This window comes from Stigmatopora nigra, chromosome 23 (assembly GCF_051989575.1).
Source record: "Stigmatopora nigra isolate UIUO_SnigA chromosome 23, RoL_Snig_1.1, whole genome shotgun sequence".
Classification (NCBI taxonomy): domain Eukaryota; kingdom Metazoa; phylum Chordata; class Actinopteri; order Syngnathiformes; family Syngnathidae; genus Stigmatopora; species Stigmatopora nigra.
The window spans coordinates 3,079,346-3,096,151 of NC_135530.1; the positions used below are offsets into that span (position 1 = coordinate 3,079,346).

Consider the following 16,806-nt stretch of genomic DNA (forward strand, 5'->3'; position numbering starts at 1 on the left):
CTATTCTTCATTAAATGACCAACTTTCCATATTGCAAGTAATTGTCCATTCTTCTTAGTGCAGAGTACACTGCTGTTATGTGTCCTGTAGGCAGCGCAACTGTGCCACACTAGGCAAATAAGCACCGAAGAAGAAAACTCTTACGTCACGCCCACCTCTACCAAGATGGCCTCGGCAGAAGAACCGAACGGCATGAGGGAAACGCAAACCAGTACAAAGTCTAAAAAGGAGACGACCCCAGGTGATTTAAACTATTCTGTTGTATTTTGTTGTGCTACGCTCACTATAAAAAGTGTTTGAAGCAGTAATGTTTTATAGCGTGGAAGCATCGCTAAAAAAATAGCACCAAAGCTAATACTATCAACGTGCTACCTTGTTTACATCCTCGCGTCCTCGTGTCTCGGTGCCATTAACGACGTGAGACGTCAAATTTATTTTAAATTGAAATGGGTTTTGTAGCCATATTTTTTGCACGTTTGTCACCGTCACTAGCCATGTTAATGGCCTATCGTTCCTAATAAGCAAGTAGTGTCTCGCGTTGTCATTTCCATTTTGAATTGAAAGGGGTTGGCAGCCAATGGTTTTTGGTGGACCCAAATTATTGGACGTCTGTCACCGTCAATGGCAAAGTTAATGACCCGTGGTTCTACGTAACCAAGTAGTATTTGCTTTCTCAAACAGAGGACCAAGTTGAACTTCTCACTGTCCCCGATGGCTGGAAAGAGAAACCTTTCACGAAAGCTGACAACCCTCGCGGTATGCTGGAAGAAAGCAGTTTCGCCACCCTTTTCCCAAAATACAGAGAATCCTACTTGCAAGATTGCTGGCCGCTGGTGGAGAAAGCGTTGGGGGAAATAGTGAGTACATCGTCGTGGCGGCGTATTTAGTTTTTAATTCATTTCAATGTGTTTTGCTTCAGTTTATTAAAGGCACACTGGACCTCATTGAAGGAAGCATGACTGTTTCCACTACGAGGAAAACCTATGACCCCTACGCCATCATTCGAGCCAGAGATCTCATTAAGCTTCTCTCCCGCAGTGTTCCATTTGAACAGGTGTTGTTTTTTTTTACTTCCTTGTATTTATCTCCTAGTCACAGAAGTGCATTTTTTAAAATATTTTTTTGGGCTGACCAGGCCGTACGGATTTTACAAGACGACAACGCGTGTGATATCATCAAAGTGGGAACCCTGGTGAGGAGCAGAGACCGATTTGTCAAGCGAAGACAACGGCTCATCGGACCCAAAGGTTCTACTTTGAAAGTGAGTCCTTGACATTACATTTAATCAAGACCCTTTTTGTTTTTATGTCATTTTTTTGATAAAATGTCTTTCTTTTCTAGGCTTTAGAACTTTTGACCAATTGTTACGTGATGGTTCAAGGCAACACCGTGTCCGCTTTAGGACCACATAGTGGTCTAAAGGAGGTGAGCATTTTTATGAGCTACTTATTCATAATAAGCGACTGATTTATTATAATTTTTTTTTTAGGTGCGCAAAGTTGTCATGGACACAATGAAAAACATCCACCCCATCTACAACATAAAGGTACGAGGCTAAAAAGTGACCTAATTGGCTGAAAAGTTTCCTTTGGTGCCTAATGAAGATGAATTTTCATCCTTGTTCTGACCCTCGTGACAGAAATAACATTCCTCTTGGTTGCACGGCCATGGTTGGCCCGACCCGGAGCTGAAGGCCTAAGTTTAAAACATGGCGGGTCTTCTTATCAAAAAATGTTGCTTTAAATTTTTTCCTCTTTATTACACAGACGCTGATGATTAAACGGGAACTGTCCAAAGACCCTGAGCTTCGCGTGCAAAACTGGGAACGCTTCTTACCTAATTTCCGACACAAAAACTTGGCCAAGCGCAAACAGCCCAAGAAAAAGAGCGTGAAGAAAGAGTATACTCCCTTCCCACCGCCACAGCCAGAAAGCCAGGTTAGCCCGTCTGTAAATTGGATTGTTCGGATCAGATGTGTTGCACTTGATAGCACATTCATGCTAGAGCAGGGGTGTCAAACACAGAACTAACAATAAGCCCACTTTTGTTCCTTTGTATTAGTCACTAATACAAATAATTAGTGCAAAGAACGAGTAAATTATCAAAATGTTTATAAACAGAATTTTCCTTTCACATTATGAACAATATATTATGAACAAGAGAATAACATAAGAACATAAATAAATGTCAATTCATGTTGTCTGCACGTACTAAAAACTGCGCCCCTAGAGGATAATACAAGAACTACAAATTTTAAAGAAAATTCATATATTTTTTATACAATGCAGCTTTCTTCCCCGGGCCGTACCAAACCACCAGACGGGCCGCATCCGGCCCGCGGGCCGTATGTTTGACACCCTTGTGCTCGAGGGTTAACTTTTCGGCCTGAAAATAAACTAGTTGGGCCTACCTAGTTTTAGTTTGACATCCCCTGGTTTAAATGTTGATGTCATTTGCATTGTTCTGTTTAAAGGTGGACAAGGAATTGGCCTCTGGTGAATACTTCTTGCGAGAAAGTGTGAAAAAGAGGATAAAGATCCAAGAGAAGAAGGCAAGTGCACTTTGGATTCTCTGATCGTGAGGTGACAAATGGAAAACGTTTTTTTTTTCTTTTTTAGGCGAAGCAAGTTGAGGCGCTGGCCAAGAAGCAGGAGCAGAGGAATAAAGCTTTTATTCCGCCTAAAGAGAAGCCCCTACCGACAAATACTAAAGGTATAAGTGGTATAGTTACTTTTGAAAAGCAGTATGTCCTAATATATGATGACTGCCTTTTCAGCTCCATCTGAAAGCAAGCTGGACATTGATGCCATTAAGGAGAAAGTGAAAAGGGCGAAAACCAAGAAGCTTGGAGCTCCACCTGTGAACCCAACGCCACCCCCCGACACGTCTACAAACAAGAAGAAAAAAAAGGGCAGAAAATGAAACAGATGTGGAAAAAGTGGTTTTCATTTGACCATTGTTGGACTTTGACCCCTAAAATTGTACAGTGTCTCTATATCGTTTTTTCGCTCTCCATTGTCAACCTCTTTTATTAAACCAATAAAGTTTTGAGTTTAGCCCCAAAATTCGCTTTTGTGAATATGGCGGGGCGCCTGCTCCCCACATTGTTAAAATGTTCCTGAGCTCTAGCACCTTCATCTTTTTCAGGCCTTCTCCGCTCAAGTCCCCCCAGGCTCGCCTTCTGGAAAAACCAGAGAGGCTTTTGTAAAATTGCAACGCCCCCAAAAGGTGAACACGTGAGTGACAACTTGAGTGCATTGAACGAAAATAGTTAAAAATGCATTTTTATTTGGCTATGTGGAAATGTTCTGTATTGCATTTTATTACGTGTCAACATCACAATATTAAGATATAACTTTATACAATTAATTAAAAATATTTTTACGATTGTTCACATAGGATTTTGTTTTTATATTTATCCATACTTATATAAAAGTAAAAGCTTTCTGTTGTGAAATGAAAATTTGTTTATGCTGTATGCATAACAGTAGATAACATTTAATTATACGCCTACTTTGGATTTTTTAAATAAATCCGATTAAAAACAATACAGTTTAAAGGTACATGAAAATATGTAAAGAGAATGTATCTATGAAAATCTCTTATTTTGTAGGTATCGTTGTGTGCTTTGATTGTGAAAGTCTTGACCCGGATCTCGACTGCATGTGTGCCGCCCACGTGACGCCGGCTACAGTGTGTTCAGCATGGCAGCCATCGGCGTCCACTTTGGCTATACATGCGCTTGTGTGGCTATATTTAAGGTGAGATCGTCTATATAACAAACTAAACCATTTATAAAATTAACTTGCACTAACCTTTATCCGATGGTGACTTTAGATGGCTATGATCTCCATTTTTTGGAATGAAAGCTAACACGCTAACTCTTTGATGTGCTGCATAGCTTCCATTAGAAACGATCATCGTTTGTGTTGTTTTGTCACATTGTTTGTTCTAATAAAGTTTTAAATCGTGTGCACAGGATGGTCGTGCTGACGTCATTGCCAATGATGCAGGAGACCGAGTCACTCCGGCTGTAGTTGCCTATAGAGAGAATGAACAGGTAAAAAAACATTTTATTCAGTGTAAGTCAATGGATCTATACTAAAAAGTGTGTCTTTACCACAAGGAATTCAATTGATATGACTTTTTATTTGTTTATGTTTCTCTAGCTGGTGGGAATTGCAGCAAAACAAGGGCGAATCCGCAATGCCACCAACACCATTGAAAAGGTCAAGCAAGTGCTGGGAAGAAGGTGCTTTTTGTTGTTGTTGTTATTCTTACTTGCAAAAATCATTTCATTGACATGACTTAGCGGATAACTTTTGTCCACGAGCAGCTTTGATGACACGGAGACGCAAGCTCATAAATCACAGACAAAGTGTCAGGTGAGCTGTCATGTTATCTTCTCCTTGAAATTATGAAATTAAACGCTTCATTTCCTGGACAACGCAGGTGGTCAACCGATCAGGGAAGCCACATTATGAGATCACGGCAGGCGATCATACCAAATTCGTCGCTCCCGAGGATGTGGCCAAACTCATTTTCCACAAAATGAAAGGTAACTCATCTATTCACTTCAATGAATCACTGTAAAGTTAAATATTGGGTTTATTTTTTTCTAGAAACGGCTCAGTCAGCTGTCGGCTCTGACGTGACGGACGCCGTAATTACCGTCCCGTTTGAGTTTGGGCCTCCTCAGAAACAAGCGTTAAGGTTGGTCACGTCTACGTTGCTTGATTTATACAGACGCTCCCCTACTTACGAACATTCATGTTATAATCGTATGTACCATACAAACATGAAGAAAACTGCAATCGTCATTAGATGGCTTCTTTCGGCCAGTTTCTAGTAAATCTCTCCATCTCCCTAATGTATATATACAGTACTGAATGTATTCTTTCCATTTTATTAAATGTTTTTTCAGTACAAACCAATGCTAGTTACTTATACAAGCCCTAAATATACAAATACACTTATATAAACCTTCAATATACTTATATAGGCCTTAAACATAAATTATAATACAAAATATAGCACTGAATCAACTTCAATTTGAACAATTTCAACTTATGAACAATTTCAACTTATGAACAATTTCAACTTATGAACAATTTCAACTTATGAACAAGCGCTCGGAACGTAACTCGTTCGTAAGTAGGGGAGCGTCTGTATTTAAATTGAATTCATGTTTCTGTCACGCGCTAATTGGTGTGGTTCATTTTCAGAGAGGCGGCCGAAGCAGCGGGGTTCAACGTCCTCCGCTTGATCCACGAACCTGCCGCTGCCCTTTTAGCGTATAACATCGGGAACGATTGTTCCGCTCCGAAGAGGTAACGCTACATTTTTGTGCATCGTCTCCAAGAATTTGGGGGCGAAATTAAAAAAAAAATCCAAACTTTGTTTTTTTTGTGTCGGCAGCCACGTTCTAGTGTTCAAACTAGGCGGCACTTCTCTTAGCGTGACGTTGCTGCAAGTTCACGGAGGGATTTTTCGGGTTCTCAACACCCGCACTGACCACAGCGTCGGCGGTGAGAGCTTCACGGAAGCTCTGGCTCGCCATCTTGCCACCGAGTTCAAACGGTAAGAGCTCATTTTGCTCATATGTTTTTATCTCCCTCGGGTTTTTCAATCTATTCTTTCTATTCTCAGAACTTTCAAACACGACGTGACGGGTAATGCTCGAGCCATGCTAAAACTGATGAACGGAGCAGACACGGCCAAACACTCCTTGTCTACGTTGGGCTCCGCCAACTGCTTTGTGGACTCTTTGCACGACGGCGCTGATTTTGACTGCAGCATTTCCAGGTTTGTTTGTAAAAAGGTTTGTTTATAAAAAAAAAAAGATATCTTTATGCGACGAGAAAGACGGAGTGTCCGATCTCGTATGTTGGGACACTCGTATGTCAAGGTATTACTGTAGTTAGCACAAAACTTTTTGTTGAATGCAACTCTGTGTGTTTTTGTTGTTGTTCAGAGCTCGATTAGAGTTGCTCTGCTCCTCCCTCTTCAACAAGAGCATCCAGACAATTCGAAGTCTACTGGAGGAGACGGATCTCTCCGCCAAGGATGTCAACCAGGTGGGTCCCGCTTTGAGAATGGCTCCAGGACAAAAAATCCAACCTGCGTATGTGGCAGGTGGTTCTGTGCGGCGGCTCGGCTCGGATCCCTCGCTTGCAGCAGATGATCCGCGACATGTTCCCCGACGTGGAGCTGTTGAGCTCGGCACCTCCTGATGAGGTCATCGCGGTGGGCGCGGCCCTCCAGGCCGGTTTGCTGGTGGGCAAGGACCAGATGATCTCGGACCAGGAATCTATCCAGGTGGATGTGTCTGCTGCAGATATTCTACTCAAGGTAAAAAAAAAACAAGTGTTGGCTATTTTTTTTGGTTTTTTTTTTCCCATTTTTTTTTTATACTGTGGTACCTCGACATACGATCTTAATCTGTTCCGGGACTGAGGTTTTCCTAACTCGAGTGGACATTTTCCATTGAAATGAACTAAAAACTAATTAATTTGTTCCAACCCTATAAAAAAAACACCAAAAACAGGATATTGGATTGGAAAAACATTTTTTTGTTCTAATTGGCCATCTATTAACAAGGTAACAAATGACTACTGGTTTAATAGTATTAAAATGTGTTTAATAGTACTAAAATTGGACTCTTTTCTCGTAGGGTAGAGATAACGCACAAGTAAATAAAAAAACAAATTTAAATTAACTTGGATTAATATATATAGACACACACATGCGTTTCCTGGTCCTTTTGTAGGCAAAAGAAATCATTCAGTGCTCGTAGATATCTGTTATACACGAAAGATGCGGCCCAAAAAGACATTATCCTACAATGATAAACAGCCTCATGTTATGGCCACCTGACTTGGTTCGCATCTTGAAATTTTGATCGTATCTAGAGCGAATTATTTGATTGAAATTTTTATTGTACCTCAAGCATGTCGTAGGTAGAGCTGATCATAAGTCGAGTTACCACTGTAAGTTGTTCTTGACGGCACGGCAGGAGCAGGATGAATCCGGAAGCGAAGCGTTCACCGTGCTTCTCCCATCCGGCTTGCCGCTTCCGGCACGCCGAAATCATACCCTAAGTGGTGAAGGCCAACTTTCCTCGCTGTGTTTGGAAATCTACCAAAGATTTGCATCCCAGGAGCCTGAAAAACTTGCTAGGGTACACCCACAATCTTCTCGCCCTACTCCTCTCTTTCGCCATCAGAATTAACGGATCTCATTTCGATAGATCGTCCTGCGAGATCTGGAGCCCCAAGAGGAGCAACACCAAGTCGAGGCGGTGGTCACCATGAAAAGGTATGTGGTAGATTTGATTTACGCTGTCGCCCATTTGGCGTGTGCTCATTGGATTTTGTTGGCGTGTGGCTTGCAGGGATGGTTCCCTCCACGTTTCTTGCGTGGAACAGAACAGCGGGAGATCTGAGATCGTTGACATTGCGGCTGCATCGTGAAGCTAAATGACAATAGCTCATGGTCACATTTTTTAACTTTTTTTTTTCACGCCATATGAAATAAACGGCCAATAAACACAGCTTAACACAAACATTTTACAGACTTCATTTGTAGTTGAACTGGTCTGAAGTGGGAGGTCTGGCTGGCAGTCTTCTCTTTCAAATTCATTGGACAAAAATGAGTACTTTTTTTGCCAACATTTTTTATTGCATTACAGTTAAATGTTATGCATTGAACCGGGATAATCATACGTTTCTGTGCTATATTGTCATTGGAATTAATTTTTTACGTAGTCTTTGGATTTCACTATTGCTTCCTACACAAAAAAAACCCAAGTGTAGTTTGGAAGCGGACTGTTGGAAAACCCCGATGTCGAGCCATTCTTCAATTCTCATGACTCAGCAGCTGTGCTCGGGGACGATGCGACACTTGAGGATCTTCAGGTAATTCTGGATTTTGTCCGAGTCGCGGCGAAAACAGTAAAGGAGCTCGTGTTCTTTCATCAGGCGCCACTCGCCGTTTTCCCGGCCCAGTAGATCCTCCATCCAGGACGCTTCGCCCACGGAGTTGCTCAGCAACCCCAGCGTCTGCATCTGCCACGGAAGAAAACGCTCAAGCACCAAAACGGAATGGACCCCAAAATGCCTTAGCCCTGTGGTACCTTTTCCGCCACTTTCTGCACGCCTTTGCCGAGCTCCTGGACCATGTCGAGCGCCTGGTCGGAGCTGTGGTTGGCCGTTATTTGGTGAAAGTGCCAAAGGGGGTCCCTCCAGGCGGCCAGGAGTTTCAGGATCACTCTGGTGAGCTCTTCGTGCTGCATTGCCGATAGAAAAACGCAGGCTCAAACCGTGGCCGAACGCGACCGGACGTTTGGTCCCCGGACGTTTGGTCGAACGGACATTTGGTCGCCGGATTCGCTCGCTCTCAAAATTATAATCATGAGAGAGAAATGTCCGGGGACCAAACGTCCGGGGACTAAACGTCCGGGGACCAAACGTCCGGGGACTAAACGTCCGGGGACTAAACGTCCGGGGACCAAACGTCCGGGGACCAAACGTCCGGGGACCAAACGTCCGGGGACCAAACGTCCGGGGACCAAACGTCCGGGGACCAAACGTCCGGGGACCAAACGTCCGGGGACCAAACGTCCGGGGACCAAACGTCCGGGGACCAAACGTCCGGGGACCAAACGTCCGGGGCTGACTTACTGCCATTCGCTGAGCGGTCTCTTTGCCGTTGGGGGTCAGGAAGTTGGAAGTGTGACAGTTGCGGCTGACCCTTCCAATGGAATTCCCAGAAGGCGCGTGGTGGCGCTCCTAAAACCGTTAGCGGTAAGGATTAATACTGCGCTACAAAAAACAAAAATAATCAAAAATGCCACTTACAAATTCCCAGTGTAGGTCTTCGGAGATGGCGCGCATCCTGGCCGAGTGTTGGATGACCCTGTCGAACAGATTGGCCAACGAGAGGACCCGGCACCTGGCCGGAGCCTTGCCGCAGAGGGGCGCCGGAGCCACGTCGGACGGTCCGCATCCCAACGTCAGACCGGCCAGCAGCACCCAAACTGGGAGGAGTGGAAGCCGAGTCAAACGCCGAGCCGAGAAAAAAGTGCGCCGAGAGCTCAAAGTAAGTACCTGATGTATGCTTTCCTTGCATCCTTCCAAGTGGAGAATACCTGGTTTCTCCCTGTAGACACTGCCGAGCGTCTCTACGATTCTTCTTTTTAATAGCGACCGCACGAGGAGGCGGGGAGGGAGGGCGGAGCCCAAAGTATGGGTCAAATGCGTCTATGAATCATAAGTCAAAGCTCGCGCCCAATACATAGAAAGCTCACTCGTTAATACCGATGACGAGAGCTAGAAAACAAGAAAAAATGGCCAATTCTTTTGTGAATGGGTTATTTAGTTAAGGCTATTTGTCGTAGCGTGAAAGATGGATTTTCATTTCAAATCCCAAGATATTATCATAAATTCACCAAAATAAGAAATGTATTCCCATTTTTTAATAGAAGCGCTATATACAGTACATTCTGTGTAAGTACTTTATCCTTAAACATTTGAACCCGGCTGTCTCTGGTGCCCTTTACCACGTACGCGTTTGCATCTTCCCGTGAGCCGTCAGGAAAAAAAAATCGACATTCTACGAAAGCAGTGACATCATTCAAAGCGGGGTCGTCGTACCGTTGGCCTCAAAGGTGTATTTTTACTCTGCAGCGAGGAGTACAGTAAAAAAAAAAGGTCAATCCAAGCACTCCAAAAGAAAAGACCAGGCCGATGTGTGACCCACCAGAGCTGAATGTCAAGATTGGCGAATTTGTTTCGTAAGCAGCGGCGTACGTACGCACGAGATAGGGGCAAATTTCAAATCCCATTCAAATTTGCCATTGTTGATACCTGGTAATGTTTTCAACAAGAACTTAAATTATTTGTCTAATTCTTGTTATTAGATTAGTACTAGTTAATAGTACTGTGTATCTATGTTCCCTCTTAACTCCGCACAATTGCGCACTACTCTCGTCTTCTCTGCGCAGCAGCAATCATATGGCGTGCAGTAAATAAAATCAAACTTTTTTTAAATTTATATTTTCTTGTTAATTTTTATTTAACCCTTTCCCCATGATGGCGCCGTTTACGCAGAAGCCAGTGGCAGTAGCTCTGTGCACTCTTATGTTTTTCGTGTTTTACAGCATGTTTTACATGAAAAATTAGAGGGAACATTGGTGTGTATATATACTATGTATATATATATATTTTTTAATACTATGTTCTCATTCATTCAGGGTCGAGCTGGAACTTACTAAGTGGAGAGTACCCGGAGAAAACCCACCCACGGTAGCCTAGGGAGAACATGCAAAGTCCATCAAAAGTGAGGACCGACTTGGAATCGAACGTGCAACTGGTCAATAATATGTCTAATTATGATTATTTGAATTGGTCCAATAACATTTTTTTCTTTTAATAGGTTATATTGGGGTGATGTGAAGTCTCTTGCTCAATGATGGAGCTCCACGTGATGTTTCAGCACGCTCAAATTAATGTAGGTTGACGCCGGCACGCTGTCTTCTTGTCCTCGTCACTGACCTGCTCTGGAGGGGGCGGCTTGATAAAATGACCATTTTTGCCTTAAGGCATGAGAGTCTGTCAGGACGCAAATGTTATTTGGGGACTCGCAATACTATTTTAATGCAAAATGTCATCGGGTTCAGTTTTTCAGAAGGGAAACCTAAGATTTTGGAGGATAATTGACAGCTAAAATTCAACATTTTTGGGATATAAAAAATGAATAATGATTTGTTTGGCCTCCTAAAAAAACCCTTCTTCAATTTAATGTGTTAACAATGTTGCATTCTTAGTAATGAAAAATACCGTTTTCTCCTTTGAAATTGTAGACATCAAAATGGTCCTAATTATGATTCCTATTTGTCTGAAAAGATATATTCCACTGAATTATGGGAGCCTTCATTGTCGAAGTAGATGATTTGAGTTTGTCGCCCTCTATTGGTTGCCAGTCTCACTAGTCAAAATGGGAATTATTCTTCACCACTTATTTCAGATTCCGCAAAGATAAAACAAAATAGGCCACCTTTTAATGCCAGCACCACTGATTTAAAAATATATATATTTATTTCAAACGTATTTTAATTCTATGACGGAAGTAGTCAGTGCTTCGTGGCAGGAAGCTGTTTCCTGTCAGAGCCAAGATGGCGGCGTCCGCAGCTAATGAAAACATTGCCGAAAGTCCCCCAGAAGCCGACTCCACGGCCGTTTTAACAGCTCCTTCCAATGACATTTGTTTTCCGCAACTATCCGATGAAATGCGTGAATTTGTGGTGGGTTTCATCGTGGAAGAAGTGGGCAGCGACGTGAAATCTTTGAGGAACGTCGACAGCCTGCTTGAGAAACTAGACGAGGAGAACAGTCTATTAGAAGAACAGGTGACATACTATTTGACGTTCTTTCAATCGAATACACAGCAATTTAATGTTCGGGCCTCTCCTTTTTTTAGGTGTTGACATCACCCGGCTCGGTTCCCCCAAAAGTGTCTGCAGCCTTGAAAGCTGCAGAAGATGCTCAAAGTAGTATGGAGGAGCTCCTCCTTAAAGAGAAAGACATCTCCACAAAACTACAACAGGTACGCACTACTGCAGTTTTTTCCAGATCTGGCATGTCTTGATCTCCACACCCTCTTGTAGAACCTGCAGGATGCCCAACCATGGATGGAAGCTCTCACCCAGAAGATGAACCAAGTGGAGATAGTGGAGAAACATATGAAGTACCTTCGCTGCCTTCAACACATTGAAGAGCTCAGGTTTTTATAATTGCAACATTTTGAACCGTTTTTCACTTTGAGATTTTTCATGTCGGATTCCCTCCCCACAGCGCCGTCGTCCAGCAGTGTCTGATGACCAGCAGCGTGTGGGACGCCATCAGGGCAGTGGAGAGCATGGCCAAAATGGACACCGGCTTAAGTCGATCAAAATGCGCTCATCTGCGGGACTTCCTTCGGGAAACGCTTCATTTCTGGCACAAGATTATTAAGGATCGACTGACTGGGTGAGCTGGCTTGATGTGCATTCGGTTCAGTTTTGCTACTGGTTTCTTCATCTTTTGTTTTTTTCAGGGACTTGGAGAAGGTTTTGAGTGCGCTCCATTGGCCCTTCATATCCCCGCCCACCCAGAGCCTCACACCCGCTGCCAATGGGCAAGAGCTGGCTAGTCAGCTGGAGCTTTTGGTCACGCAACTGCTGGCCCTGCAGACGTCGTATCCTTTGCTTGAAACTGTGGTGTAGGACATATGGTCCGCGGGCTGGATGTGGCCCACTAGGGGGTTCAATCCGGCCCGCAGAATGAAATTTTATTTTGAATTTTTAATGTTTGCTCTTTCGACACCAAAATGAAAATGCAAAATAACGCTTAGCGCAGTTGACCACGGGTGTCAAAGTGGCGGCCCGGGGGCCAAATCTGGCCCGCCGCATCATTTTGTGTGGTCCGGGAAAGTAAATCATGAGTGCCGACTTTCTGTTTTAGGATCAAATTAAAATGAACTTTATAGATGTATATTATATTTCCTGATTTTCCCCCTTTTTAAATCAATAATTGCATTTTTAATTATTTTTTTTAGAGTTTTTAGTTCAAAAATCATTTTGTAATATCTAAAAATTATTTTCTGTTTTCCACTTTAATATGGCAAATAATCAAAGAAAATTTTGATTTGGTTTTATAGAATTTGACTCCGCTGTCTCGAACGCTAAATCCGCCAAACTGTCATTTTCCATAACTCCCCCATCCAGTGATGACCTCATCGCTCAGAGGACACCACCGCCCACCAAGGATGAAAAATCACTTGCTTCCCCGCAAGATCCTCCGCTCTGCTTACCCATCCAAGTCATGCTGGTGCCGCTCAGCAAGCGGTTCCGATACCACTTTTACGGCAATCGTCAAACCAACACCCCCAGCAAGGTGGTCACGCCCCCTAACACTCCCCACGAGTAAACCACATCTTACTAACTTGCAAATATGTTATTGCAGCCTGAGTGGTACCTGACTCAGGTATTGATGTGGATTGGGAATAGCACATCATTCATGGAGGAGAAGATCCAACCTATCTTGGACCGAGCCAATGCCAACATCAATGCAAAGGTATGTGGAAGACAATTCTCAGAAAAAGTGACAGAATTAAATGTCCAACTTTGTCATTACATTGGATTGACAAATTGGATAAACAATGACACATACCATATAGCACATTTTTAGACAGCATTGTGATGGCCATTTTGTTGGTCTAACCAGTCTACTAACTTGGCTAATTGCTATTGAGTTCCAGATAGGAAGAGAGAAGGTGCTTTGGCTAATTTAGCAACTACACAGTCACCTCTAGAGCCAGCCTTTGTTGATGTGTTGGAATTTAATTTTTTTTTTTTTGCACAAAATCTTGCAGGTGGAGTTGTGTCGCGGTCTTTTAACTCTCGTCCAAGACAAAGTAGCAGGCGACGCCTCCCGTCTGCTCTACGACGACACACTCTTCTGCCACCTAGTGGAGGAAGTGCTACAATTCGAGAAGGAACTTCGGGGGAACCACTCGTACCCGACGCCGCTACCCGGCCTCCTCCACCTCTTGCTGGACGATGCCGTCCTCCAGAAGTGGCTCACGGTGGAGAGGAAAAGTAAGTCGGCAAATTCCCACGCTTAGGTCACGCCAAGCCAAACACACGTCTTCCTACAGCGGCGGTGGAAAAGGTGGACGCCATATTGTCGGCCGAGGGAGCGTGGAGCTCTCAGTACAAAGACATCCGCGACGTGGACGAGCTGAAGTCTCCGGATTGCGCCGAAACCTTTATGACGTTGCTCCATGTCATCACGGGTAGGTTGGAGAAGCGTCTTAAACAATGTTCCCTCTAAGATGTACGCAATTGCGCACTACTTTCGTCTTCTCTGCGCAGCAGCAATACTATGGCGCGCAGTAAATAAAATCCAAACTTTTTGTTTTTACCCCTCTCCCCATGATGGCGCTGTTTACGCAGCAGCCAGTGGCAGTAGCTGTGTCCACTCTTAGGTTTTTTGTGTTTTACAGCATGTTTTACATGAAAAATTAGAGGTAATATTGACATGCACCTGCATATGGCAGATGTCATACTGGTGTGCCCATAGTGAGCAATGATGATGTCACTCACTCTGGTACTCAGTGCGCTCAGGGAGGTTGTCTTTCTACCCAGACCAATGATTTTTTTCAATTTCTCATCGTTCTTCCAGAGCGTTATCGGTCCTTACCCTGTCCATCGGCTCAGCTGAAATTCCTAGAACTGCAGAAAGAACTAGTGGACGATTTCCGTATTCGACTCACTCAGGTAGAAAATGTAAAATTTTAGCATTTTCCGCTCATCATCTCCATCTCAAAGTCCTTTCCCGTCCATTTCAGGTGATGAAGGAGGAGTCACGCAACCCGCTCGGTTCACGTTACTGCGCCATACTCAACGCTGTCAACTACGTTTCCGCCATCTTGACGGACTGGGGAGACAATGTGGTAGGTTCGAGTAGAGATATGCTAAAATGGCGAGTCAAGATAAACACTTTTGTATGTCCTTTCAGTTTTTCCTACAGCTCCAACAAGCAGCCGTCTCACTCGGCGACCAAGCGGCGCTGGGAAACCTGGGAGTGTTGGAGATGGGTCGCCTAGCTTCTCTGGAGAGCTCGTTGTTCGAGGGCTTGCTAGCCCTACTGGATCGACTCCGCAATGACATGATTGGACGCTTACTGGACGGCGTCATGAGGGACGTGACGGAAAAAGCTAAATCATATAGCCACGACAGGTTGGCGTCGGGTCGGGGTCGTCGGAGCTCGAGCTAATGGTCAATGGCTGACTTCGGTCTTCTCCAAACCGTTTAGGTGGTTTTCTCATCCGTCCCAACACGACTTATCCACCATGTCTTTGTCCAGTTCCGCATGTCCCATGATGCTTTGCATCCGGGACTGTCTATTGAACCTGAATCAGCTTTTAAGTTTAACTCTCTTCCAGTTGGCTTGGCAAGGCCTGGCAGAAAGATTAGACTCGTTTCTCTACCAGGAAGTAAGAATCCAAACGATTGGTCGAAAAAAGTGGATTGGCGTTACAATGCATTGTTATCCTGTCTTTCTCAGGTGGTTCTGTCCAATCATTTTAGCGACGGTGGTGCAGCTCAACTCCAATTTGACATGACCAGGAATCTTTTTCCACTTTTTGGTCACTACTGCAAAAGACCGGAGAACTTTTTTAAACAGTAAGTGTAGAAAAAACAGGAAATAACCAAAACAAACAATAATTCACTTCATTTTTTTCTCCTAGTGTGAAGGAAGCATGCATTATCTTGTGCCTTAACGTGGGCTCTGCAATCCTCCTGAAGGACCTCATCAAGGAATCCAATTCGCCAAACGACACCACGACAAAATTGCCTGGAAACGACGACCCATCACCGCAATCGGCTTTAAACGAATTGGGCGTTTACTACTTGGCATCCAGTGATGTTTTAATACTTCTTAATCTCAGAGCCTCCTGGCCTGGACAGTGAGAATTGGTTGTCAAACTAGTTTCATTCCATTAATATCATCCACTAAATGTATATTGTCATTGAAAAATCCATCCAAGTTCTTTTCTGGAATCTTTCTTGGTGTGATGACTGCTTTTATTACAAAAAGAAAACACATTTTACAAAATATAACATCACTTTTTCTGAAGCTAAGGCAGATTTTTGGACTCCATACCACAAACAAGGTCATTTTCTTAACACAGGAGGATTTTTATGCCGTTTTAAACATTTGAGAAAGTGTTCTCATCTCCAATTTGGACGGAACAACTACTTCCCATTCTGCTCTATAACTTGGATATTAATGTTCTCCTTCTTCCCCTTGTGTCCTGTTAGTTTGAGGTTTTTCTCTGTGAAAACAATCTCCGATTCCTCCTCGTCTGAATCCGAACTGTCGTCTTCTTGAGATTCATCGTCAGATCCGCTTAATTCTACCAGCGCGATGTCCTGGAAGTAGCAAGAAAAAACAGAATGAAGACGACATGGACATACAAAGTCATCACAATTAACAGCCAGAAAGATAGGTCACCATTTCTATCACTTTCTTCGCCGCCTCGATGTTCTCTATGTCAAAATGTCCTTCAGGCGCTTCTTCCATCTGCTGCTTTAGCTTTTCATTGGCTTTTGCGATCTGTGGGAGAAAGCTTTGTAGCCGATCCAGCACTTTAACACACACAAAAAAAAAAAACATTTGTCATAATGATGTTTCTTCTTCTTCTCTTTAGATGCTATGATTACAATTCATCTCACCACTGCTTTGTGGTACTCTCTCAGTCTTCAGGGGAACTGGAGGTTTAAGGAGCAGCTTTTCAGCGAAACCTAAGGAGTCAAAATGGCAAAATTTGTCAAAGATTAAATATTGACACTTATCCAATGGCACAATCCACTTTACGTACATATTCGTTCCAATCGGAACAACAGAACAGTACAATGAGGAACCCACACTTTATACCCTAAATCGCAAAAGGTTTCAATTTAACATCCCTTTTAGTAGCAATATTTGGTTTTATTTACTCACCTCCGCTGGTGCCACATGCCAGCAAATCCTGTGAAGTCGTTTTACTATTTTCTCCCATTATAGAAACTTCACAACTACAAAATCGTGCCACTGAGTTTTAGTCAAGTCAACATCCGGGTTAGAGATAACATAAATGACGCTACTAATTATGTTCTGCCCTCTAGCGTAGAGGATGAATGTAGTTCTTTTAAAGGGAAAAGACACCTTTTCCTGTTAACTTCTACCACATTTTCTCATTAATTAAGCAACATTATATATT

The 16,806-nt window shown here is 43.4% G+C and overlaps 5 protein-coding genes across 5 annotated transcripts; 3 read left to right on the plus strand and 2 right to left on the minus strand.

The window, feature by feature from the left end:
* The first annotated feature begins 74 nt into the window (after positions 1-74).
* krr1 (KRR1 small subunit processome component homolog) lies at positions 75-3,394 on the plus strand. Its single transcript, XM_077710013.1, has 10 exons — positions 75-241; positions 682-857; positions 920-1,054; positions 1,136-1,261; positions 1,342-1,425; positions 1,490-1,546; positions 1,767-1,937; positions 2,474-2,551; positions 2,619-2,712; positions 2,777-3,394. The coding sequence occupies exons 1-10, from the start codon at positions 166-168 to the stop codon at positions 2,920-2,922; spliced, it is 1,143 nt and encodes a 380-aa protein (XP_077566139.1). The 5' UTR covers positions 75-165; the 3' UTR covers positions 2,923-3,394.
* A 219-nt stretch (positions 3,395-3,613) lies between these two features.
* hspa14 (heat shock protein 14) lies at positions 3,614-7,573 on the plus strand. The gene is made up of 14 exons (XM_077709664.1): positions 3,614-3,761; positions 3,980-4,060; positions 4,170-4,252; positions 4,337-4,385; positions 4,453-4,558; positions 4,623-4,713; positions 5,226-5,330; positions 5,419-5,580; positions 5,650-5,805; positions 5,975-6,077; positions 6,136-6,351; positions 7,016-7,180; positions 7,250-7,317; positions 7,394-7,573. The coding sequence occupies exons 1-14, from the start codon at positions 3,705-3,707 to the stop codon at positions 7,470-7,472; spliced, it is 1,521 nt and encodes a 506-aa protein (XP_077565790.1). The 5' UTR covers positions 3,614-3,704; the 3' UTR covers positions 7,473-7,573.
* A 155-nt stretch (positions 7,574-7,728) lies between these two features.
* Positions 7,729-9,219, minus strand: prl2 (prolactin 2). Its single transcript, XM_077709826.1, has 5 exons — positions 9,108-9,219; positions 8,859-9,037; positions 8,682-8,789; positions 8,135-8,287; positions 7,729-8,066 (listed from the first exon to the last, which is right to left on the minus strand). The coding sequence occupies exons 1-5, from the start codon at positions 9,127-9,129 to the stop codon at positions 7,872-7,874; spliced, it is 657 nt and encodes a 218-aa protein (XP_077565952.1). The 5' UTR covers positions 9,130-9,219; the 3' UTR covers positions 7,729-7,871.
* Positions 9,220-11,139: 1,920 nt separating this feature from the next.
* rint1 (RAD50 interactor 1) lies at positions 11,140-15,685 on the plus strand. The gene is made up of 15 exons (XM_077709630.1): positions 11,140-11,407; positions 11,479-11,604; positions 11,666-11,781; positions 11,853-12,026; positions 12,094-12,234; positions 12,764-12,932; positions 13,002-13,112; positions 13,411-13,636; positions 13,696-13,833; positions 14,223-14,317; positions 14,389-14,493; positions 14,559-14,779; positions 14,856-15,036; positions 15,108-15,226; positions 15,292-15,685. The coding sequence occupies exons 1-15, from the start codon at positions 11,174-11,176 to the stop codon at positions 15,512-15,514; spliced, it is 2,379 nt and encodes a 792-aa protein (XP_077565756.1). The 5' UTR covers positions 11,140-11,173; the 3' UTR covers positions 15,515-15,685.
* nopchap1 (NOP protein chaperone 1) lies at positions 15,592-16,714 on the minus strand. The gene is made up of 4 exons (XM_077709633.1): positions 16,548-16,714; positions 16,280-16,348; positions 16,059-16,192; positions 15,592-15,976 (listed from the first exon to the last, which is right to left on the minus strand). The coding sequence occupies exons 1-4, from the start codon at positions 16,603-16,605 to the stop codon at positions 15,800-15,802; spliced, it is 438 nt and encodes a 145-aa protein (XP_077565759.1). The 5' UTR covers positions 16,606-16,714; the 3' UTR covers positions 15,592-15,799.
* Positions 16,715-16,806: the final 92 nt, after the last annotated feature.